General features: G+C 36.6%; 1 protein-coding gene across 10 annotated transcripts in view; it reads right to left on the bottom strand.

Annotated features, from left to right (window-relative positions):
• The window catches only part of Slc4a10 (solute carrier family 4 member 10), a 96,860-nt gene that overhangs the window by 43,435 nt on the left and 26,297 nt on the right, over window positions 1-27,128 (bottom strand). For all 10 annotated transcript variants that reach the window (XM_029473669.1, XM_029473664.1, XM_029473689.1 and 7 more), the window contains 6 exons: window positions 25,331-25,477; window positions 18,810-18,910; window positions 15,476-15,650; window positions 14,779-14,912; window positions 14,150-14,395; window positions 4,614-4,719 (listed from right to left, as the gene is read on the bottom strand). In XM_029473669.1, coding sequence (XP_029329529.1) covers window positions 4,614-4,719; window positions 14,150-14,395; window positions 14,779-14,912; window positions 15,476-15,650; window positions 18,810-18,910; window positions 25,331-25,477 — 909 coding nt within the window. The remainder of the gene's footprint in view (window positions 1-4,613; window positions 4,720-14,149; window positions 14,396-14,778; window positions 14,913-15,475; window positions 15,651-18,809; window positions 18,911-25,330; window positions 25,478-27,128) is intronic.

The raw sequence follows: 27,128 nt of genomic DNA, 5'->3' as shown, positions 1-27,128 counted from the left end.
ACTAAGAAGGCTATGAAAGGTAACAAAAAATGATGATATATATTTAAAGAAATGGAAATTTGAATCGTATACAGTAATTGTTAAATTCAAATAAGAAATGACAAAGAAATTCCTACATGAACAAGGAGAGGGTCATGCTTGCTTTGCTTTCCCATGGGATGTCTTCTGCTTTTATGTTTGTTTGTTATGTTTTGTTTTTTAAGGAAAAAAAAAGGTTAAGAAAAAAGAAAAGAAAAAGAAAGAGAAAAAATTTAATTACTGTCTTAGCCATTAGGTGGCAGCAAAGTCAAAAAGAACTTCAAAGGGGGGGAAAAACAACATTTTATATAAGCATTAAATATTTTGAAAGGAAAAAATATTTCTAAGTCATCTTGGAAAACTTTCATATTCTAAAAATTATATTACTGTATTCAAAACAAATAGGAAATATCAGCTTAAAGAAGCCAGGAAAATCTTTATTCATCTAGGTATTGTGACCCTGAACAAGACTTGCTTTGTGGAATAGTACAAAGAAAATTTAGAGATATGCTATTTTCACTGAACCAAACTTCAAGCCCCTGAGTTCACTCTAGAATAAAACAAACTCCTCCTAAATATTTAAAATAAATAAGTGGCCCACATTGTCATCTGGAAACAAGCAACAACCAACTTCTCCTTGACATAGGTACCCAATCTAAAGGTTCTTGAAAAATCCTATCAGAATAACTTATAGCCATGTAACAGACACCACACTGTCTTTATTATTAGCTAAATTTCAGTTATTCATGTTAAAATGATTCAGAGAACAGAAACTAAGCTACTGAAGAACTACATAATAATAATAATAATGATAATGATAATGATAAACCTCAGCCTTATTTATAGCTTTAATTTTCCTTCTTAAACTTAATAAATAAATTTTGAAAAAAAATCTTTGAAATTTCCAGTCTCTTTTTGTGTGCATCTTTAGAAATGCTTGGAACAATTGCTAAGCAGTGTTACGTGCACCAGGATGTCTAAGCAGAGGAAGTGGGAGTCCCACACAGCACATAGTGATTTGTGAGCACCTGCAGTCTTTTGTGAATGTCTGAAAGGCTTCTATGAATTCTTTGGATGTAGGTGGGTCAGATGCTCTACTCTTAAGAAGCCAGATGCAAGAAAAGATTATTCAACTGCCTATCTATAACCGCCAATGCCAAAGCTAGCTATCTCAACTCAAAGCAAATTGTAAACTATTATTTTCTTGTTCGTTTGTTTTTCAAGGAAACAAGGGTGGGGCTCTGATTCTAAAAAGTAAATTCTGTAGGTAAAAAGTAACTACAGAATTCAACATTTATTTTCAGCTTTATACTATCTACATGTCCAACACACACATGCGCACACACACACACGCACACACACACACGCATACACACACACACACACACACACACACACACACACACAGAGTGAGAGGGGTTTGGGATAGAAACAGAGTCAAAGAAATGAAGAGACAGAGAGAGGGGAAAAGGAGTCCTTTGGACGTGCAAACAAACTTCAAAGCCTTTCATTTTTGTCTATCATGGTTTACAATATAGTAAGTACTCAAAAGATACTTGCTGACAAACAGATTCTAATTACTCTTCCAACACATCCTATTTCAACAATTCTGTAAATTGGTAAAAATTAAAATGGAAATTATTAGCATGTTTTGAAAATATGAATGTAAAATTATTAATGTCTTTTCATATATATATATGTATGTATAGAGAGACTAAAAAGCATTGAAACAAATTTCAAGCAATTGATAATCACTTTTCCTTCTTTTTTAGTTTTTAAAGATTTTTGAAATTATAATGTAATTAAAATATAATTACAATATAATAATAATTATAATACTATTACATTTCCCCTCCCCCTCTGCTTCCTCCAAATGTTTCCATATATCCCTCCTTGCTTTGAGATGTTCCTGACTGTACTTGTGTAAGTGCACAGAGACAGAAGTCTAAGTCTATTAGCTTGCCATAAAGTTGAATTAAACAGTAAACGTGAGGTGAACGTAGTTCAACATAATCATTTGGTGTTTACCAAACATTTAACCCTTTGATTTTGATTCTCTGCCTTACTGAGTTATCAAGGTATAAGTTAGTAATTATAAGATATATTATGATGAAATAAAATAATATGTGACATTCCAAATACATAGTATGTAAATTTACTATATCACTGTTTTATAAAACTAGTTACAACAGTCATCAATATAGGGCTTAATTAATTACATACATTTGATAATAATTATGGTTATGCTGTAAAACAGAATAAGATAAATTTATTGACTTCCATTGACTTATGAATATTATTTTTTTCTATGTAACATCAATTCTGGTGAGCCTGTTTCTCATCAAGAATACATATTACCTATTGAAAAATCTGCTATTAACTGATGAAAAATGATATGAAATTTCTTATGTAACATTAATTCATAATAGAGAATTTTAAAAATTAAAATAAGGTATAAAGTGTTAAATTTGTTTTGCATCTAAAATATTTTTATAACCCTCTAATTGTACAAAAACTTCTATTGTCAAAGGGTGGGTGGGTAGAGAGGTGGGAGGCTCTGTATGAAGAGGGGAAAGGGAGACACTGTTAAATATATTGACTAAAAATTCTTAAGCAAAAAATTGAAATAATTCACTTGTGGCTAACATCATCAATTGGATTGGCTAATATATAGAATAAATTTTACTATTTTGCATTAAATGATTTAGAGAAAAACAACACATGTCTTTATTTGGTTGAATAATTCAGACTGGTTTATTTTGAATTTGTGATCAAGAGAAAATAGAAATATGTGACACAAAATGAAGCTTTGTAGATAAAGCACAATACTCACTGCCTACACACCTACCATGACCTCACTATGACTCCACCATGATTCCACCATGACCCCACCACAACCCCAGATCTAATTTCTCACTAAACTTGCATTGTGCTTTCTTGTTCACACCATCACTTCCTTTACTGATTAATTTAAACAGTTTTCTGAAAACAAGAACCCTGGTTGCATTACTTTTCTAGGGAAATATAGGTTGAAAAGAATAAATGTTGACCACAACAGCAGACAAGAGTAAGTGGAGGTTTATTCTAAAGAAATGCAAGGGACTCTGCTGTTTTCAAGATGCCTAGATTTGAAAAGCAAAATTTGTAACCTACAAATTTCAACATTAATGTGTGTTTTATGTCTCTCTGCTCCCCCCCCTCTCTCTCTTTCTCTCTCTCTCTCTCTCTCTCTCTCTCTCTCTCTCTCTCTCTCTCTCTCTCTCTCTCTCTCTCGTACACAGAGACACAGAGAAACAGAGAGCAGGAGAAAATAAAGAAAATAAAGATCATAAAATATAGGGCAAGATTAAATTGTAAACCAAGAATAAGTAAATTGATTTTTAATTCTGAAAGAACATATACAACAGAATATACCTCAGTAAGGGGAAAGAACCAAAATCAAAGGGTCAAATGTTTGATAAACACCAAATGATTATGTTGAACAATGTTCACTCAAACGTTTGCTATTTAATTCAACTTTATGGCAAGCTGGTATACTTAGATTTCTGTCTTTGTAAGCATACATGAGTATAGTCAACAATATCTCCAAGTCAATATTCTAAAGAATACTTGGGCATAGTTTAAAATATTTAATATATGCATGTAATACGACTAATAGGAAAGAGGCCATGAGTTTTAAGACTGCAAGGAGGGATATATGGGAACGATTGCAGGAAAGAAAGGGGAGGGAGAAATGTTGTAATTATATTATAATCCCAATATATAAAGATAGAAGGTCATATCCTTCTCAAATAATATATTTAAAGGCTTATAAGATCTTATAGCAAAATATTTCTATGTTCCATTAACTGTATCACTTACTAAAATAGTATGTGTTTAATCAAATGAAGTAGAAGTTGTTTGTGCTGATGGCTATAAAGAAATTTGAGAACATACAGGTAGGTAGGGTGGTAAAGGTTTTGGATAGTGATGATTATAACTGGAAGGAATAGAAAGAAAGTGGGGCTACTCAGGGATTTTTATACTTATTATAAAGCAGAACACTTGGGTTTTACCCAAACTTCATGTTTTCACTGAACAGAAATAAGTAAAGCCTGTGAATACAGAGTCTAAGAGATGTTCACACATGAAGTAAAGAGTAAGAACTGAGAAATGTTCCCACGAGAAAACATTTACAAATAAAGGCATAAGGAAATAAAACACAGGTACAGAACTCAACCACTATACGTAGAAATATGGATCTAGCTCTATCTTTTTTTTTTTAGTAGAATACAGAATAAAAATAGAAGTTAGGAATCTGTTGAGAAACAAAGAGAACTTTTTTTTAAATTAGTATTTAATGTTTTTAGTTGACGCGTCCCCTTCTTCTGTTTGTGTAACCTTTCAGAGAGATGCAGGTCTATGAAAAGAAAGGAATGAAAAGCCCCAGTTATGGACAGATATCTGAATTGGGGAACTTTAAAACAAAGCTATCACTGGTATAAGTTTGTATTTCCAAAATTCTTACCTTAGTCACAATAACTGATTAAAAATGCTAATAAAGGTCTTGACAGTAAATGACTCAGATTTGAGTTCCTTTGCCATGTTTTACTTACTGACACAGTTAGGTTCCCCCAGATTATGTCAGAGGCAGAAAGGTTGGACTCCCGCCATTCCTTCAGTGTGTCATTGCTGGGACTATGTGGCTCCATACAGTTACATCTGAAAAAGCAAGATAAGTCCTTTTCTGAAAGAAGCAGGTTTTTAAAAACTGTATCCAAAGCATACACCCGAGGAATCATTTTCCTTAGGTAGAGCATTCATCCACCTCAGAGGCCAGGAGTTGGGTCATTTAAGCCACTCTTGGAAAGGCTACGTCAGCAGAGTGTTGGGATATTAGAGAACTTTGCAGCATTTCTGAGAATGAGGGATCATGCCAATGTCTACTTACCTGTGAGTTATAAGTCACCTGAAAAATTAGAAGTATCCCGTGTATTGTAATAAGATTACCTACCTTAGTTATCTGTACAATTTCATTAATTAAAGATGAAGGTGACATTTAATTCACGCTTTAATAGTCACATATACTTTGCCATACAGCTCCCATTTAGTGCTTGATTGGAAAGAAAAGCCTAGATATCTAGTCTAATACCTTGGTGATGAGTGATGACTCTACTAAAGATGAAACCATCAATGCACATTAGTACACACTTAGGAGGTTCTGGGATGGATACTGAATTCACTCATAATCCTTTTACCTTGTCTTTTGAGAAGCATTTTCCTATACAAACACATTGCAAATGGCTCCAAGATCACCCACATGGGCCACATAACTGTAAAGTACACTAGACTGCTGCTTTGGTTATGTTAACAGTACTACAGAACATGATCATCGCTACGATAACTTCTATAGGAAAGTATCTCTCTGCCCAGGAAACACTCTTACCTCTGTTTCCTACTATAGGAACTTGCTTTGCTCATTACCCTGACGCTTCCATTCCTCATTGAGTTATATAGTCTATTGCTACAAGAAATCCTACTCGGGATGGGATGTAAGACAGCATGGTTTTGGCTCTCAGGAAAGGAAGGCAGAGTTTCTACAGCTGAGCTCACTTGGAGAGGGTTTAGGCAAGATAGTGACATGGGTTTTAAGGGGATGGGTAATGGAAGCATTAGTTACCATGGGCAGTTAATATCAGTGTCTCCAATGTCAGCAAAGAATACTAGCAAAAAGAAACAAAGGCACCAGAGTGGTCAATTATGGCAGTTCCTAAGTTTCTGGACAAGTGATACATTGTGATAAGATGCAGGTTTCTGTGTCACACAGCTCAGTCATCTGATTGTATGACCATGGGCAAATGATTTAGTCACTCTAAATCTATTTCCATTTATGGAAAATATATGAACCAATATGAAGAGATTAACATTACTCACACATCTCTCTCTCTCTCTCTCTCTCTCTCTCTCTCTCTCTCTCTCTCTGTATGTCTGTATGTCTCTGTCTCTCTGTCCTCCTCTCTCTCTGATATTTAAGTACATGCTTGGTTCCCTTTGAAATTGTGGCCGCTCTCATCAAGATGGTCACCATTTCCCAGTTCCTTCTTCAGTTGTTCATGATCTATAACAAACATTAAATTTTCACCCTCGCAGAACATGAAGGCATCACTGCGTTCTCTACCATGCCAGTTTTCTTCATTTAACTTCAAAGTAAACGTGTATGCCGTCAGTCCTACTCATCCAGATCCTCACTCACATCCTCAATCACAAGTGGTTTAAAAATACTCAGAGAAAAATGGTGGCTTTACTGAACTCACGTGGGTGTATTCCTTGCCCTCATATTCTAAAGAATGCAGGCTAACAGCTATTTACATTGCACCACATATAAGACATCAAGATGATACAAGAAGGTGTGAGTAGGTCACATGAAAATACTACACTATTGTATGAGGGATAGTGTAGTCAAGCCATAACAACAGAATTAGATTTGAATTCTTGCTTGGCCTTGAAAGTCCTGCTCCTTCTGCTGTAATAAGCTGATTCTAGAGAGAAGTTGGTACCCTTTAGTTGGACCCTCTTTGGCGTTGGTTTAGGCCTTGAGGTCAAACCCAAGCCTGGCTTGATTTTCGAGACCTGTCCTTTGCTTGAGAATGACTCAGCACGACCTACCGACCTGAATGAGACTGCCTCTGCCTAGCTACTGGTGATGTGTCAATTTCTCATAGGCCCCGTGAGATCGCACCACACCCCTCGTCATTTTATACCACCCCATGTGTCATCTCACCCTATATAACCCATCCCCATCCACCTCCTTGCCTTCTCTATATAAGCAAGTGCCTAGGTTAATAAAGTGAGTTCCTGCTTTGACAGACTCCAGGCCCAGGTATGTTTGTTTGGGGCCTCAACACTCACCATGCTGCTCAGCCTCAGAGAGACTCGGCTGGACCGGGTTCTCTCCTCTTGAATGGATCTGGCAGCAGAGAGCCAACATCCTTTCTATCAGGATAGCAAGAGAAGTGAGAAGTACCAGACCAAATCAAGTGATCTGCATTTCACTATGCCTCCCCAATTTCCGTTTCCAGGACATTTCTCCTTTAAGATATCACCTCCATATGCCCTGCACTCTTGCCCGTTATTATGACAGCTACCTCCACCACCTTTATTTCTGCCGTTTAGTGCCCTGTTTCTTATAGTCCCATATATGCCTGGTGATGTGGCCTCTCTATTCACTTTGCTCAGCGTGTGTGGACTTCCTTGGGGCAGTGGTCTCTGCTACCTGGAGTGACTTCAGTGTGTTAGTGATGAGCATGAAGTGCATACAGGCATAAAGTGCGGGGCACTCCTGCATTCTGCGTCTATTTACATGTTAACAGTGATTTTCCCAAAGTGTTAAGCTGGAAGCCTGATATAAAAGTGGCAAACTCAAAGGAGAGACATGGTATGAAACATATTATTAGTTACTCATGCCTCCAAGGCGGGGCTCTGGTGCAAACCACTTTTCTCAAGTCAATTCCAAGCTGGAAAAATAGTTTAGTATAAAATATTTATTTTATAATAAAGACATCATGAGTAGCCAAGAGAACCAGTGCTCTCTTAGACTTCACACACTAGCTATCTGAACCCTCAGCACTCAGGTTTCACAGGGTATATACTCACAGAGAGTTTCAGTTATCTCTGGAACTCAGCATGCTGCCACCAGAAAAATATCTGTCTAGCAGTGTGAGACCTGGGGTGAACCACCAGTTCAGACCCAGGGAAAATAGCAAGTGATCTCTGTCCACACCCTGAAGGCTCACAGGGGACTTCTGAATGCTGGGCACTCCTGTTCTTAAATATGAACCAAGAATAAAAGTAGAAAAATTTCATATCTGCCCTTGATATGAACTCAGTCCATATTGTTTTGAGCCAAACTAAAATTTAAACCAAAGTAACAAAACAAAAAACTGGAAGTAACTCTCTGAGGGGAGAAATCTGAGTGAAAAGCAAATTCTCTGGTTGATTTCACCCAAACTAACTTCTAGGGACTCCAGCGATAGAGTGGAGGTATTCATAAAAGACTTTTTTGGTGTCATCATCACAATATTGAATTTTCCAGACAAGATTATTATTCAAGGCAAGCAATCAGCTGAGCGATCTTAGACATTTAGTCAATCTATCTTACCATGTCTTCATCTATGAAATAGTGGTGATAGTCATCAAGTTCACAGGTTATGGTGAGAGCAAACAGATTAACATCAACAGAGCCTCAAGACAGGATCTATTATAAGTAAATTCAACTTAGGTGTTTTATATCCTTAATGCGGTTATTATTACTGTTGTGACAAGCACATGCCCCTTGGCTCTGTAATAGAAAGTAAAAAAGTGAAGCAGAAGACAGGACATTCTCTGCTACATTATTGCTTTTCTCTGTATTGTTACTAAAGTCCTGCAGCTATGAAATAAGTCAGGAATAGTGATACCCTCCACTAACTAGTTCTTTCATTATTTGAGATGGTTCTCTCTCTCTCTTTCTCTCTCTCTCTCTCTCTCTCTCTCTCTCTGTGTGTTTCAAAGTTCAAGATTTTGAATTCAAGATTATATTTTCAAATTCTGTGAATAACTGAATTGGAATTTTAATGGGGATTACCCTGAGTCTATAATTTGATTTTGATAGTATGGTTATTTTCACAATATTATTTCTATCAAGTTTCTTGAATCTTCCTCAATTACTCTTTTGGTGCCTTAAAGATTTTATTTTATATATCTTTCACTTCCTTAATTGGATTTATTTCAAGATATTGTTGTGGTTTCCATGAATGGGATCATTTGCCTAATTTCTTTCTCCGTAGGTTTGTCACTAGTCTCCAGATGAGCATCTGATGTTTATGTATTTACTTTGTACTCCACTATTTGCTGAGTACCTTGACTGACTGTAGAAGTTCCCTGAAGAAGTACACAGGTAATGTTAGAGAGAGAACTGTCTCATCTGCACATAGGGATAATCTGACTCCTTCTTTCTCTAGTTGTGCCCCTTAATATCTCACTTATCTTGTTGCTCCAGCTAATACTAAGTCAATATACTGAACAGGAAGAGAGACAGAGTGAATACTCTTCTTCCATATTTCAGTAGAAATGTTTTGAGTCTTTCTCCATTTAACATGATGTTGGCTGTGGGGTTCCTGTATACTGCCTTTATTATGCTGCAATATGCCCCCTGTGTACCTAATTCTCTAGGACATTTGTCATACAAGGATGTTAGATTTTGTCAGAAAGCCATTTTATGCATCTAATGAGATGACCATGTGATTTCTGAATAAATGAATAAAATGCCTTGTTGTAATGAATCAGTTGGCTTAAATGAACTTTCTATAGAGCACGCCTTCTGCTTTCCTTTGCTTCCCACAGAAAGACAGTTCTCTGAACACTCTTGCTTGTATACATGGTCACACTGTGATTAGGTCAACAGAGTAGCCAAAGGCCCTCTTGCAGCAGAACTTGCTTTGGTTTCAAGGATAATGGAGGTGACCTGCCTTCCTTATGCAAGTGCCTATGGCTGTCTTCTGGAAAGCATCATTCAGTAGAACTCCCTTCAGCATTATCCCTAATTTTAGGTCATCTCAGAAGCAAAAAGAAATTGGGTCAGTGCTTTATAGTCTGTAAACTCTCTAAGAATAGTCTTTCAACCTCACCAAAATCTGCTTTCTACCATGTGGCTATTTGGTTCACATTTGAGCAAAGAATTCTCTTTTAAATATTGAGTAGTGATATAATTTTCTGCCTTCTCACTGTCTTTGACAAGAAAGTATGGAAGATAATTTTATTTAGGATGTATGGATTGACTTTAGTTACAGTAAAGTAAAAGCTGACAGTGTACACAGAGAATAACTTGTTGGCAGTCACTATTAGGATGCATTAACATCCACAGAGCTCCCAAGGTCTCAGGGGACACAGATGAAGATACAGCAGCTCTGTCCCTGAAACTGTCATAGCTTACTAGTGGGACAGCAAGACTGAGACAGATCAATAATTAACTATATTTTTGATAGTAGTGTCCTGGGAACAACACTTTATCATTAGGATAAGTTAGGTCAATATGTGACTGAAACTAAATTCCAACTTCTCACCATACACAGATGACGGGATGAAATAGATTAAAGACCTAAATATTTTAGGACCTAAACCCATGAAAGTTCTAGTAGAAACCAGAGAAGTGTTTCAGGACACTGGAATGAGTGAAAGGTTGGGAGCATGACTCTAAAGCATAGGGAATAACAGCAAAACGAGGAAACCACAAACCTCAGGAAACAGTAGAGGGAAGAAACAGCCAACAGAACAGGACAAGTCATTTGAAAATCATATTCCTGACAAGGTATTGGTAACCAAAATATAGAAAGGACTCAATCCAGGAGCATAGGTAATGATTAAAAATAATCATAATTCAATTTAGAAGTAGACAACAGCTCTAAAGTGTTTTTTTCCACCCCGCTTGGGGAAGATATACAAATGTCTTCCAACCAGTGCTTGAACAAAATGCTCTGCAGAGCTGTCAGGCACACACACATTTAAACTATAATAATAACTCACCTGACTATAGATAATATGAATATCATCAAAAAGATAAAAACTATGATGAGAAATCACCTGACTATAGATAATATGATATCATCAAAAATCATAAAAAGGTAATATGAATATCATCAAAAAGATCAATGTGTAGAAAAATGAACCCTCATATGATGGGAGTGTAAATTATTACAATTATATTATAGAAAACCATGTGGACTTATCACAAAGATTTAAAATGATAACTACCATATGATCCATCAATAATGGCTACATATTCAAAGAAAATGAAATTGTTTGGTAAGAGGCACATCTGTACTCTCATGTTTATTGGATAACTAGTCATAAGATGCATGAAACAAAACATGGATGGATGGTCACTGTGTTAAGTAAAACAAGCCAGGAACAAAAGGAAACCACAAGATTGCACTCATATGTGAAATTAAAACTGTTAATCTCCATTTACACACTACTCAGCTATTAAAAACAATTAATTCATGAAATTCTCAGGCAAATGCATAGAACTAGAAAATATCATGAGGTAACCCAATCACAAAAGAACATACATGGTATGCACTTACTGATAAGTGGATATTAGCCCAAAAGCTCGGAATACCCAAGATACAATTCACAGACCACATGAAGCTCAAGAAGAAGTAAGAACAAAGTGAGAGTGCTTCAGTCCTTCTTAGAAGGGGTAACAAAATTCTCACAGGAGCAAATATGGGGACAAAGTGTAGAGCAGAGACTGAAGGAAGGAAAGGCCATCCAGAGAATGCCCCACCTGGGGATCCATCCCATATTCAGTCACCAAACGCAGACACTATTGTGGATGCCAAGAAGTGCATGCTGACAGCAGCCTGTTATGCTGGCTGTCTTCTGAGAGGCTCTGCCAAAGCCTGACATATACAGAGATGGATGTTTGCAGCCAACGACTGGACTGAATATGGGGTTCCCAAGAGAGGAGTTAGAGAAAGGACTGGAGGAGATGAAGGGGTTTGCAACCCCATAGGAAGGACAACAATATCAACAAACCAGAACCCCAGAGCTCCCAGGGTCTGAACCACCAAGGAGTACACATGGAGGGACCTATGGCTCCAGCCACACATGTAGCAGAGGATGGCCTTATTGGACATCAGTGGGAGGAGAGGCTCTTGGTCCCATGAAGGCTGGATGCCCCAGTGTGGGGGAATGGGAGGGCAGAGAGGCAAGAGTGGGTGGATGGGTGGGGGCACACCCTCATAGAAGCAGGAAGAAGGGGGATGGGATAAGGATTTCTGGGAGGAGGGGAAATTGGGAAAGGGGATAACATTTGAAATGTAAATAAATAAAATATCCAATAAAAACAAAACAAAACAACAACAAAAAAACCTGTTAATCTCATTGAGGCTGAAAGCAGGATGGTGGTTACCAAAGTCTGAGGAGAACAGAAGAGCAGGGGATATGTAAAAGGCTCAAGAATAGTCATCAGCCATTGTTATATAGGAGCAAGAAGTTGTGTTGTTTTGCTGTGCAACAGAGTGACTGTAGATAATAATGACAAACTGTCCTTTTTCAAAAAGCTAGAAATATCTGAATGTTTCCACCACAAAGAAGCAGTAGTGTGGAGTATATACTTTTACACAGATGTGAGCACTATACAATGTACTATGTATTCAGGCATTAAGAAGTATGTGTGTTAGTTTTAAAAGCAATTTAGTTCAAAATCAAGAACAGAAAACAAAACTAGCAAGTGCTTAATAAGAATCAAGAATGAACATTTTTAGATTTTTATTTTATTTTATGCATATAAGTGTTTTGGCTGCATATACCTATTTTCACTGTTTGCATTCTTGGTAAGATCTACTACATATTACAGCATTGTGAGGTTAAGATGCTGATAAGCTAGGAAAATGTTGCTACCCTTACTTAAATCAAGAGCACCACAAGAACAAGGCCCACAGAGTTAACTGAGCAGGGTTCATAAGGGATCACAGAGACTGAGGGTGCATGGGTCTGTGCTGGGTCCATACGGTATGGCTGTTTAGCTTGGTGTTCTTGTGGGACTCCTAATAATGGGAGGGGGGCGGGGTTCTGACTCTTAGACACCCAACTGGCTTAGGTTTATGCTCTCAATTCATTTGCCACGGTCTATTTTCTTTACTTTGGGTAAATGGCTTTTTTACTCTACTACCTCTCAATCTAAGACTATGTCTTAAGGTAATAACGATCTTTTGAAGTGCCCATTCCTTCATGTTGCTGGACCACCTTTCTTCTCTCCAGAGTTATGATACACCTTTACTTCTTGCCATCTACAGCTGGCAGCACTTTTGCCTTAATGTTTATGCCTGAAATAGTCTTCATTACTCTAACTTTAAACTAGCTACATTATCCAGGGCTCAAAACTTACTTGTTAAGACTTTTCTCTCTCCAATGTCCAGAGCACACATGGTAGAAGAAGAGAGAAGATGCTCGCAGGTTTCCTCATTGTCACACAAGCATCGTAGTACATGTGCCCCCAATCAATCATCAATGATTTCGAAAAGTAATGTAGCATGTGGCTGTGTAACCTCTGATTGTGATCAAATTACTATCTGAATCTTCCTGAATGTCCGTGACAGCCAACTATTCCCTTAATGCAATACAACACTACCAATATCTATTTTATTTGGAAAAATTATTTTACGTGTAAATCTTGAATTTTCTTGTTTCCAAATACAGGTACTTTGTTTTAGGCTTTCTCTGAAATTGAAGAAAAATTAAATACCAAGAACTACTTGTTTTTAGCAAGGCATTGTTATCTCACATTTTAAGAGTTACAGCAGTAAACTATTACTATGTAATTTTGACATTGAATTTCTAACAATGAAGAAATATTTCAAATATTTGACTTATATCTAAGTGATGGTGGCGGTTGCAACAAAAGCTACAAGTGCCCGATGAGGAGTGTATTACTTCAAACGTTGGTTCTGTGAAACTGTACATATAAATGGAACAAAATCTGTAAAATTAAATAAGCGTACCAATTAATGAGCACATATATGCTCTACAGGTGCAGTGCTGGAGCAGTGCCTGATTTCTGGTTTACCAAAATTAGAAAGAGCCGGTGTGTCCTCAGTCTTGAACTGCAAAATCTTTTTCAGCAACTAATACTTAAATATTTTTGCCACAAACATCCAAAAGCAGAATTAGACTTAGGGTTTGCTGGTTTGCATCTGTTTTTAATCACAATTTCAAACATCGAATAAATACAACTTAAACTCTAGGGGTTTCTTTTACTTAGTTTCTTTAAATCTAAACTTGAAAAACATAGTAAAATGATGCAGTTTGGAAAACAGAACCAATCTGTATTTATATTGACTTGGTTAATTACGTGTTTATTTTATGAAACACTTGACAAACAGCTCTTTAGAACGATGTTCTTGGCAGAGATGATGTAATGAGAACACAAGAATCCGATGTGGGGCTGACTAGATGACTTAAAATCCTCTTCAGCTCTAAAAGCCCAGGATGTAGGTCATGGATCAATTCTAGGCCCACTCTCTGATAAGTAAGGTCTTTATATTTCTTAAACAATAGCAATATTTGTGAAAAGAGTAGCCTGGCAGCCAGGAGTGGTAGTCGGACTACTTACGAGTATTGTGTCAGCAGGTCCAAATCATTGTGCATATTGATTGGATAGGTTTCACTGAGCTCAAACAACTTCTCCAGGGCTTCATAGATAAAAATGATGCAAATGAGAGAAGCAAAAGCCTCTTCGGTAAACCGGGTGATGTAGCAGACGAGGGAGCTTGCGTCCGTGGCCACAAGGATGATGCACAGTGTTGCAGTCCAGAGCCCAATGCTGGCCCGCAAGGACAAGTATGACAGCCCATATTCTCTAGGAGAGATAGGAGAGTGTGGGAAGGTCATTTTACAGCTTGATACCATCTAAACAAGAGGAAACAAGCCTAAATCATGAACCAAGCATAAGCAACTTCACATCCCATGGCTTTTTGAGCTCAGGACTTTGTAGAGAAATCTAAGGGGACAAGCTAGTGGGGGGTTCTTAGCACTTAAAAATGAATCTGGTTTAATATAAATATTCCATGCACAGTATACACACAAATATTTTAACTTTTTCTTCATTCCCAAAGAGACAAAAATGACAAACTGAATGAATTCACTTCTCCCTACAGACCTCCAATAGCGATGATTTGGATGAAGAAATAAAAAGGAACAGCAATGAACAGGCATACAGTAGCCACGAGTCGTAATACTTACTTGCAAAATTTAAACAAGATCTTTTCAAACACCAAAACAGGTCCTGTGCTGCCTAATATGGTCAGGGGCTGTCCACCAAAAAGAGAATAGGCTATCCCGGTCATAGATGCTCCAAAGAGTGATTCGATAGCGCTCTGAAAAAATATGAATGGAACTATTACCTCAACTGCACAGGCAGCACTTGAAACAGGTATAAACATTTCAGACATATTGGTTTACAGTTTTTCCCTTCACTGTGTTATTCCTAGAAACCTGTGCAGAAACAAGGGAAATAAGGCTGAGAAAATGGCCAGTGGGGGTCAAAAATTTGTTAGCAGAAACTGAGAATTATAATCTATACCTTCCTGTTTCTTTTTTTTAAATTTCTCTACAAAATATTTAAATATTTTCAGAATCAGTGCCTGAACAGAAGTATGACTCAGATTTTTGAAAAATGGACTCAACCTAAAACTGACCTAGAAATGTAGGTCGAGGGGCACAGCATCAGGCCATATCCATGCACAACACTCAAAATTAGTATTTGGAAGATGTTCTGTTCTCAGATATTCAGCTTCACTAACCATCCAGGAAGTTCATAGAAAGTTAATCTTCTGGACAATGGATCAAATCTCCCCAGAAACCCAAAACCCAAGATTCACTAACATAACTACAAATCTTAGAAGACAGATTAAGGTCCAAAGTAAAGAATGATACATACTATACGACCTTCAGTTGCTTCTCCCAACAGTCCTCCAAATGTGATGACAGGAGACATACATGCACAGTAGAGAAACAGGAACGATGCTAAGCACTGCAGGCTGAAAGCATCCCTGAAGTCACTCCAGAAGAATGGAGCCTTTCTTTTGATATCTAATATAAGTCCCCCAAAAATCCTAAGACACGGGGTAGGGGTGGGGGACACAAGAGTGAAACCCAAAGATAAAAAGCTTGTCAGTTAGAATGTTCATTTGCCCTGTCGCCCGGTCACAGTAACATTTTCCATCAGCAGAGATGAGACCCACATTAGACTACCACATTTCCTTATGTGGCCTACAGGACCAGCTTTGCATTACTAACCTACCCTACATGGTGTTCCTATGACCAAAAAAAAAAAAAAAAAAAAAAAAATCATGAGGCTTTCTCAAGCATTTATCTGGGATTTATCAATCAAATTTCAAATAATGAGAGATTCCAATCTGTGCCATTCCTTTACTAACAATAAACATGGGCCTTCACTGTCAACCTTGGAAGTGTTTATTGTTGTTTTTTTCCTGTTTTATTTTTTAATATTTTGCACTTAATTAAACATAGCAGAAAATGAGAGACAAAGAGACAACTGGTCTTTGTGAATGATACTCTTAAACATCATCCTAAAGAAAATAAAACTGTGTTTAGCCCTAACTCAAGTCACCTAGTCCCTCTACCAATAAAAAGGACCTTGTAAGAAGACAACTAAATGAACATGTGAATACCAACATTCAATAGAGACAAATAGACTGAGGTTGATTTTAGTTTCAAGAAACTAAAGAGGTAACATAAAATAATCAAACTAGGTAAATATTATTTTAATCTACTACATTGACACATATTCTAATGTCTATCAATTCCATGATAATGATGGATTTTCCTGGAAATAATTCACTTACTCCAAATATGACAAAAGGAAAACACCCTGAAACACTTCAGAGGGCTTTGTATTTGGGTCAGGAGTTTTAGATTGTAAATTGATGCTTAAGATCTAAGTACTTAATGTTCTTTAACATATTAGGAATGAAAACACTAATAAGTAGGTTTTCTCATTATTTGAATATTTGATGACAACATTCATAGTTAATTTTTGCTATGGAAAGTTTATTTCATTCCATGGAATAAAGATGTGATCTTAAAATAAGACTACAATATGGTTTCTACACAAATGTTAATGATTAAAAAATATTTTAAAAGCTGGACAGGGTGGCACATGCCAATAAGCCCAGCACTCCAGAGGCAGGAGGTAGAACTGTGAGTCTGCGGCCAATCTTAAATATACAAAAAAAAAATGCATCAAAAAAAAAAAGTGATAAAGCAAAAACTGTAAGGTTTCTAAATGCTGATTCTACAATGAATGTTCTTGGATCATAAAAATTAAACTTTTGTTATTTTGTGAAAAGAGTGTTCATTTTTAACATTATCTCAAAAATGATTGTTTTCTTAAGAATCAAGTTCTATTTGACTGCGAAATTATGCTCAGAATAACTGTGTTTTTTTCCCTCTATTTATTTTCTGTGTGTATGCTTGTGGGGCTGTTCAGAGGATAATGTGAGAGATTCAGTTCTCTCCTTCAGGCACGTGGGTTCTAGGGATAACTCAGATGACCAGGCTTGGCACTGAGTCATCTCACTAGCCCTTAATTCTGTTGATCAGATAGAGACATAATAGTTGTTTATTAGTAACTACCTAATGGTATATGAGTGTAAAATCACTGTTTGCCTAGTGATGTCTTCAAGTAGAAATGACTGAGAATAAAATTCTAATACAAAGAGACACTTGGAACTCAGTAATGCTTCCAGAGGGCACGTGAGATGCACACATATACAAACTGCACATAAGGTCTCTCTAACTGCCTTTGGCAAAACATATGTGTGTAAATGCTGCATAGTTTCTAATTCTGAATAATATGTTACCTTGTCAAAGTCAAAGTAGGTTTATTCCACCGAGCTAAGCACTCATTTATGATTTATATTCTACCTATTTCTAAAAATAATTTGAGATAGTTATGAACTATTAATTAGTAATTAATATTTATAGTGTTGACAGTATTTCATTAGCCCACTGCTGTGTAAGTCATCACTTATTCGAGCACACATCAGTTTGAATAGTTGTTAGATAGCTGTGTAATCAATGTGCTTTTATCGGTAAAGATCTAAATCCAGAAGTGGGAGTTCATTACAGAAGAACAGTGCAAGAGCAGCCCAGATGTACACCAGCAATTCCAGGAGAGCAGATGAGTAATGGAAACTTCAAGTCATGTCAGCCACAGAGTCTGTGGAAGAACTCTGGAGAAGCGAAGATACCGGATATTGGTGACCTGGGAGGATTTAGGAAGCAGTAAGGAAAAGTGAACTCGAAAAAAAAATCTAAGCTATGTGGCATGTTACACCTAAGAGGAAAAGAAAAAAGTATATACCATCAAAAATAAAAAAGGACAGTAATTGAAAGTATGAAAACAAACAGAATGAGTATATAGCTTCCAGGAAAGGGGAAAGGAGACACTTGAACCATCTAAAAACCAGTATGAAGCCAAGGAAGATGTTAAGGACATTTCTTCAGAGACAAACAGCCATAAAGGGAAGCACAGGAGAATAGAAATGCAGGGTTGTCAGGAACTGGGATGTCAGCAGTGGGCACACTGCACGCAGCACAGAAAATTGCTCAAGGGAGGGCCACCAATCCTACAAAGCCTTGGCAATTGTCTTTAATTATAGGGAGGCTGTCCACACCAGCTCCCTGAAGAGACATCCACCCAAGAGTTCTGATTTTCTCCTCACACATTGCTTGCAGAAAGACAAGCTGTCAAAAACCCATAAAAACATTTTATGAAATAAATTGAAGCTTTCATCTCTTCAAAGGTGTATGATTAGAAAAATAAATCATATAGCTCTTTCAAATCACAGGCATAATAATAAAAAATACCATTATATACATCATACTAGCATCTAATGAGGTAAGGTCTACAGGACTTAATTCTTGGTATTTAGTTTTATTTCCATCTTGAACTTAAAGCTTTCAACAAGCTATTTTGGAAGCATCAAATGACAGTTTTCCTATTCATTCTAAGACTCTGTGAATGTATTTTACGCTTCATAAAATGAAAGACTAGAATAAGATGGAATGGTGTAGCCACTGTTCTGTTTTAACAGAAGTGACAATCATTATTCGCTTCAGAGAAATCAAATTAATTGGCATTTCACTCTCAAAGAGTAGATATGAAATGTATAAAAAATTAGACCTTGAAACAACAATTCCTGACAGATAAGACAGCATTGAAGTCCCCCAACATGGCTGCCGCTAACCTCCCAGTTCGCTGGAGTTCAGGTCCGCTGTGTCCTCCATGTGGCTCAGCTTCGCCATGAGCTGCTGTTCCATTTGGTACAGCAGGAATCTTCCTCTTCTCCTGCAGGAAATTTTATTGATATATTGACTATATTTTGTTGCAATGTTGGGCATTAATTACAAAAATAACATTTTCCCCTTTGAAGCCATATGTAGAATGGCTAAGATCACAGGTTCTGTGCTTAGTGGCTGTTTAACCTTTGAAAATGCATCCAATCTGCTAAGGCTCTCATTCTTCCTGCATCACTGGGGATGAGAACAGTCCCTATTTTATAGTGTGGACGAGTGATGGGCATTTTTAAGTGTTACACCTCACAGGTTTTGGGTGCCCTATTTTGTGCCACACATTGATAAAGACGCAATAGTTTCAAAGGTAAGCAGGAAATGTCAGTGTTCTAGGGATGGGATACACACAGCTCACTAGAAAGGTGCTTATCTATTGTGTCCTGGCCTGAATTAAATTCCTACCAGAAAAGAAAGAAGAGAAAAAAGTTCTCTACCATTTCACTCTTTTTAGGTATTGTTACCTCTATTCCTCTAAATCATGTCTTTCTAGAAAGGGATAACTGATGCTCTAAATCTCCATGCCTCACAGACACAAAAGGAAGTCTCTGCTTGAACCAATTGCAAATTAACTGAGGTTTGTGTGAATGTCATTTTCCTCCGGTTTATTCCACTTATTTTTGCTAGTGACAGAGATACCAGAAAAAAAAATAAATAAGAAAGTCCTCCCTAAAATTCCTTCTCTGGTCATCTTAGATTTTATCAGTGTATTTAAAAGAGTGATAAGGAGCCTTTAAAAATACAGTAAAACTCGATTGTCATTCCAAACTAGAATAACTGTGAAGCACAGATTGATAAATTAGTTTATCTAATATACAATAGGACATTTAGATAGACTGCTACGCGTTTCACACATGACAAAATAACTTTTGTATTAAGCACAACGTAGGAAAGTTCATGAGTTAGTATTTCTACAATTCCTACAGATATATGGAAAGATGAACTAGATTAAGGTTAAAGGATAATAGAGAAGATATATTTCAACTGATGAAGGGCTTATTTTCACAGGTAAATATAAGATATTTAAGAGTAAACATAAAAGATTTAAGAGTGGCCATCATTACTTAATTCCAGTCACCTAGGGAAACGTCATCATAGCTTCTATAGCTCTCAGAAAACAAGTGATAATATTTGGTCTTCTGTGGAAATAATCTCCTTTGGATAATTTAACTTCTGTTTCATATATTTAAAAAGTTGGGAAGACAGGGTATCAAATGAGGGATGGGGCATCTCATTACAACTCTGACCTATAATTGTTCCTGTCTGAAAGAATTATTGGAATGGAAATGGAGATGACCCTGAGGAAAAGAAGGTCCAGTGACAGGCCCAAAGTGGGATCCAGCTCAAGGGGAGGTCCCAAGGCCTGACACTATCACTGAGGCTATGGAATGCACACAAAAAGGGACCTAGCAGGACCACACTCCAGAAAACCCAACAAAGAGCTGAAAGAGTCAGATGCAGATATTTGCACACAACCATTGGACAGAAGCAGCTGACCCCTGTTGTTGAATTAGGGAAGACTGAAAGAAGCTGGGGAGAAGGGCAACCCTGTAAGAGGACCAGCACTCACATTTAATCTGGACTCCTGAAGTCTCTCAAACACTGGACCACCAAACAGGTAGCATAGACCAGCTAATAGGTGGCCCCCAACATACATACAGTAGAGGACTTCCGGGTCTCTGTTCATTCAGAGATGATGTACCTAACCCTCAAGAGACTAGAGGTCCCAGGGAGTTTCAAGGTCAGGTGGGGGTTGGGGGGTGGGGACATCCATGTGGAGACAGGGGGATGGGGAGGAGGTATGGGATTTGGAACAATCGGAAGGTGGACTGGAGGGGGGTAATAAAATATGGAGTGTAAATAAATAAATAAATTTAAAAAAAACCAAAAAATACAAAGTTGTATGTTGATAAAATAGATGATAAATAATTAAGATATTAACCATTCCAAAGCACATGTTTACTCAAGGAGTAGAAAAGCATTGAAAATATAATGCTTATAAAAATCAATAAATATTCTGAAGAAATAGAATCTATTTTAAGTTCTGAAACAAACACATGTATTTTGAATGTTTTTATGTGTGAAAGACCCTTAAAGTACACCAGTAGATAAATTAGGCTTATAGAGCATATATTCTCATAGGAATTACAGAAAAAAAATAAATTTAAGTATTTAATTTTACAGTAGATTAGAAAAATGAGATTATAGAAAAAGAGAAAACTTTCATCCAGGGCACAAGGTGTCTGAAGGTGACTGTGAGGCGAGGAAGGAGCAGCAATTATGAAGTGAATTTTCAAGCAGGCTCTGTGGAAAAGGGCCATGTAGGAAAAGTTGATGGAGGTGTGAGAACCAGGCATGCTAAATAACCTGAGGACAACAAGGTTAGAGGACCAGCCAGTGCCATAGTCTTAAGGAGCAGAATGGTTGGCAGGTCTGAATGACACTAGGACAAAAGAAAGCAGAAGAGATGCATTCACAGAAAAAGAGGAGGCATGGAAAGATTTAAGTAGCCACTATATCTCTCTGGCTTTTTTTTTCTCCATCAAATGAGAAATATTTACAAAGGCTTGAGGACAGAAATATAATGACAGAACTTGGAATTAGTTTGACTATGAGATTGACAGGTTCTACAGCATAGAATGAAGCAATGAGTTAAGCTATTTCAGAAACTCAGGCAAAAGGTGACAGAAAATTGAATCAGTATGCTCACGGTGAGAAATAGTATAATTATGGATAAAGACAGAAGGCCAAGCCATCAGAATTCTCTGGAGGAGTAGATATAAGGTATAAGATGAAATAATGGATTGTTTGGGTCCAATCAATTATAAGAATTATTTAACTATTAACTAAGATGGGAAGATACAAATTCAATTGATTTTGAGGGAAATTCAGAAATTCTTTTATACTACTAGAAATATATGTTGTTTAGCTTAAAATTATAATTTCAAGAAAAGAGATATAAAGTAATGAGACTATATTCAATCTGGCTTAAACTATCAAGTATTCAAGTATACACATAGCATAGGCAGATGAATAACATGAGTTCAATATAGGAAATGAATTTGGAAAAAGGTTTAATGTTCTAAGATTGAATGGTATTACTAAAATCATAAGTATAGATAGAGGAAAATATGAATACAGAGAATACGGTTATGTTCTAAATGTTAGTCTTAACATAAAGAAATCTGAGAGAAGAGGAAGAATGAGCAAAGAGGACTGATAAAACTGACCTATGAGACTCTAGATACACCAGAAGACTGTGCTGTTTAGGAACAAAGCAAAGAGAATACATTTAGGATAATGACATTATCAATTCTATCAAATGTTACTAAGTATGTGCTAAGTGCAATATAGACCAGTAAGTTATCACGGTTTTATCATTGTGGAAGGCACTGGAGGCAATAATTGGTTTACTGAAGTAAAGAATGATACCAACAGGTATAGGTATTATAGAGAAGTACAGGGAAGGTAGTAGAGATATATAGTACAGAGAACTCCTTTATAACATTCTATTGCACATGAAAGCAAAAACGTGAAACTGACTGACAATAGTAATGATATCAAAGGAGGTATCTGTAAAAATTTATGACTTAACAGTATTTGATTACAGTGATACAACACAGAAGGGAGGACTGATATAATGATAAGAGAGGGCGTTTAGCAGAGCGAAGCATGGAGCTGGGATCTGGTGTGCAACTGGAATGCTTACTGTCATCACTAGCAATGTAGGCAAGACTGGTCTTCAGGTTTTTTTTTTTATGAAAGGGAGAAACAGTAAACATGTAGCAGCAAGGGTCACAACGGTTATGCTGAGATGCTGAGAGAGCACAAGGGTGAAAAGAAAATGGCTGGACTTGGGAAGGATGTGATGGTGAACGTGGAACATTAGGGGTTCAGTTGGGTTATGTGGTCATTAAATGATGGGAAGCTAGTCAATAAAGCCACTCTCTTCCTTTCTGCTTTAGCAAAGACAGTGTGCCAAACAACAAAAAGAAGGATGCTTATAGAGCTGTGATTTTGACAACCAAGCACAGTACATGAAAGCAAAGAAGAGGAAGACACATGTAAGACAGTGATTGCAATGACCTACATAAGAACTTAAAGGAGAATTTCAGGTACATTGCTTGAGATGAAAGGTTGTTCTTTCTTTTTTTTCCTGAAAAGTAAATGTACTAAAAATGATGTCATCTGTACATTTGAAAAAGAATAAAAACCACAAAAATATTTGACGAGGGTAATATTATTTAATGAGGGTGAATTCAAGGTGCTTAGCATACACTAATTCATTTTGGTATATTAATAAAAGAAAACATAGCTCATTTTATCTAGAATTTAAGTAGAGCATGGAGTTTTAAAATATTAACATTATAATGAAGTATGGAGTATATATTTAAATTCATACTCACTGTATAATATCTTGTTATCTAATATAATAGTTTTTAATCACGTGTCCATACAAATTTAAGTTAATTAAAATAAAAAATAAGGTAGGTGGTGGTGGCTCACGCCTTTAATCCTAGCACTTGGGAGGCAGAGGCAGGCAGATTTCTGAGTTTGAGGCCAGCCTGGTCTACAGAGTGAGTTCCAGAACAGCCAGGGCTACACAGAGAAACCCTGTCTCAAAAAACCAACCAACCAACCAACTAACTAACTAACTAACTAAATAAATAAATAAATAAATAAATAAATAAATAAATAAATAACTAAATAAATAAATAAATAAATAAATAAATAAATAAATAAAAAAAATAAATTTGTTAATTGCAGTAACCACATTACTAGTATTTAACAGTAGTTTGGTGATTAGAGACCATCACTATAGTATGCTTCCTTTACTGGACAAATTCTGTCGAGCATTTCTGAAACAAAGCATCAATACTGGGAGAATAAAGTATTAATTCATGGTCAGGAAAATACACAATGTAAGAACCTAGATAATATAATTCCTAATTCAATGTTCTTTGTATTATCATCTCCTAATACCTGGAATCTGCTAATTCTTATTATCTCTTAAGAAATAAAAAATAAAATTTCCCTCATTCACCTTGCCACAAAACCACCGTTCTTCAAAACCAGACTACGTTAAAAATAATTTAATGTTTGAGGGATTACAAACTCTTATTCTCACTATCTTAATATGTTCACTAAATTTATCCAAATGCCATTAATAATAAACGTATTCATACTACCTTAGAAAGCATCATGTTGCCATTTCTAATATCATTAGTGCAGACATGTTTTAGTAGAGAAATGAAAAAGCTCTCTCTATGCCACAGCCTTTTGTTTTTTCTTTTAGATTTATTTTTTATTAGATGTTTTCTTCATTTACATTTCAAATGTTATCCCCTTTCCTAGTTTCCTCTCCGAAAATCCCCTATACCCTGCCCCTTCACCCTGCTCCCCCATCCACCCACTCCTTTCTTTAGTAGTAGAGGAATTTAAGTTATATGGTTTCAGCAACACATCTACAAACTGGTAACTGTTAAGAAAGTAAATAGATTTCAATAATGGTAAAAAGACTTCAAAATAAAAACACAGGCCTGAAATATTAATATTATACTTTTAAGCTGACAGAGGAGTTGGCATGACCTTTTTTTTTTTTTTTTCATACTCATGGTTTATAATACACTTGCCAGTTTGCCCACTTCTAACAGACCTGAAAATCAAAGTACAGGATTGGGTCATTGGGCCCTCCTCTCACTTCAGTCAAAACATCAGAATGAGATATGGCTGGACTTTGCAGAAACATGGCCCAAAGGCACCAACTGGACGAATGTGGGCAGGAGATTCCAGAGGAACCAACCGAGAGGTAATATGAAGAGAATTGCAGACATTGGGCTACCATTTTCAACAGTCACGACAGAGATAAGAAAATGCCCTAAGCATTAACAAATCTCTTTATTCTTTCTATCTGTAATTAGGATAAGTAAAATATGTATTTCATTTCCATTTGCAGAATTTTTACAAAAATATATACCATGCATGACAGGATATAAGTATAAAGATCACAATGAAAAACTTTTATCAGTTTTCACTGTGATTAGCAGTAATAGGGAGTTTTTACAAAACACAATTAATCCTCCTTTGAGCTTTCCCAAATCCCTGTTAACTTTTAGAACATTGAAAATAATGGGATTTATCTCAGGTCATATTTTATGCTGTTATGAAATTTAATATCTTTTCTGTTGGTCCTGAAATATTTCAGGCGAATGAAACGTATTTAATGGCTCATGATCTAAATGCCAAATTTCTCACTACATTAGGTTGTATCAAGAACATTTTCTAAATTAATGTTTTTGCTTTACTGAAATAAATTAAATCATTTGATACTTTATGGTACATTGCCTTATTTTAGGGGCATGAATTTAAAGAAAAACAAACTGTAAGAATTGTCAAGAGTGTTTTCAAACATACCCACCTGGGAAGGGACATTTTTGGGAGGTTCTATTCGTATGCTTGGATCCCATTCTCCAGGAGGAAGAACGGTAACCTGATCCAGAAACTCATCAATTCCTGATACCAGGTCATTGCGGTCTTTAGCTTTGTAAGCAACATCATGAAACACCTATGGAAGAAAAGGCAGTGGCATACTTTTAATAAGCTATCAAAAAGATTGGTAGAGTTAAAATATAAAACCAGCCATTCCACCAAAAGCAATATACAGATTCAATGCAATCTCCATCAAAACTACAACACAATCCTTCACAGACCTTGAAAGGAAAGATTTCAGCTTCATATAGGAAATATAAAAACCCAGATAGCCTAACTAATCCTGACTAATCAAAGAACTGTAGGAGGTATCATCATCCATCCTGATTTCAAGTTGTTCTACAAAGCCATCACAATAAAAACAACATGGCACTGGCACATAAACAGACATGTTGATCAATGGAATCAAATTGAAGATGCAGACATAAATCCACACATATGTGGACATGTGGTGTGTGTGTGTGTGTTTGTGTGTGTGTGTGTATAGCATATATGTGTGTGTGTGTGTGCACTAAAAATACACGTTGGGGGGGATAGCATCTTCACCAATGGTGCTGGTCAAACTATACTGCTACATGTAGAAGAATCCAAATAGATACATAATTATCACTGTGCACTCAACTCCAAATGGATCACAGACCTCGACATAAAACAAGATACACTGAACCTGATGGAAGAAAAAGCCTTGAACTTGTCACACAGGAAAAGACAAAAACACCATTAGCACAAACACTAAGACAGAAGTTTTAAATGGGACTTCATGAAACTGAAAAGCTTCTATATGACAAAGGATACTGTCAACCAGACAAAGTGGCAGACCACAGAATTGGAAAAGATTTTCACCAACTGCATATCTGATAGGGACCATGGAAATTAGTGTGGTGGTTTCTTGGGAAGACAGAAATCTATCTACCTGGAGATCTAGTTGACGCACTCTTGGTCATATATATATACACATATATGAAGGTGAGCTAAATGAAATCACCAGTAAGGCAGAGCTCCCCAACTGAGCATCTCTTATCACAAACTGAAGCTTCCAGTCCTGGGATTGAGTTACATCTAGTTGATTTGCTGGTCAAAGGGAGTCCTATGGGAATCCCCAAATAACCCAGACTTTTGCTAACACTTTTTTTTTTCTCCACAAACTGATGTAAAGACTCCATTGCTGCTATCTAGAAATGATAAAAATGTTTCACACAAGATACCTCAACAAGACCTGAAGAAGAACACCAATAGACAGCTAACATGGATGGAATATCTTACATCTTACAGGATCCCACCCATAGACAAATAAACATGGCAACCAACAAATTCAGGAAATAGGAGAAAATTTCCCCCCTAGGCTTGAGTCCACTAATAGGTTATCCAATACTAAGAGATCAGCCCTGAATCACATACACACAAGCAACCCTAGATGGACTCAGCAGGCTGATGCCACAGACTTGGGTATTTATACATATGTAACCATAACAACTAGGGAAGAAGAGGCCACAAGTTTGATAGAAAGAGGAGTTGGAGAGAGAAAAAGGAATTGGAGTAAGTGATGTAATTGCAGTTTAATTTTCCTTAATTAACTATTAGCAACTCTCTTGAAATCTTTCTTGATGTGATCTCATCACACGATTCTATGTCCTGCCTTCAACAGAAAAGAAAAAGTCACTTTACCCAGAGCTGCCAATTACCTATTGCTTTAAAGAACTCCAAAGATGCATCCCACAATCTACTTG

The sequence above is a fragment of the Mus caroli genome, chromosome 2 (genome assembly GCF_900094665.2).
Source record: "Mus caroli chromosome 2, CAROLI_EIJ_v1.1, whole genome shotgun sequence".
NCBI classification, from domain to species: Eukaryota; Metazoa; Chordata; class Mammalia; order Rodentia; family Muridae; genus Mus; species Mus caroli.
Note: the sequence above shows the minus strand (reverse complement) of the source record. Positions and strands in the feature narration are given on the sequence as shown.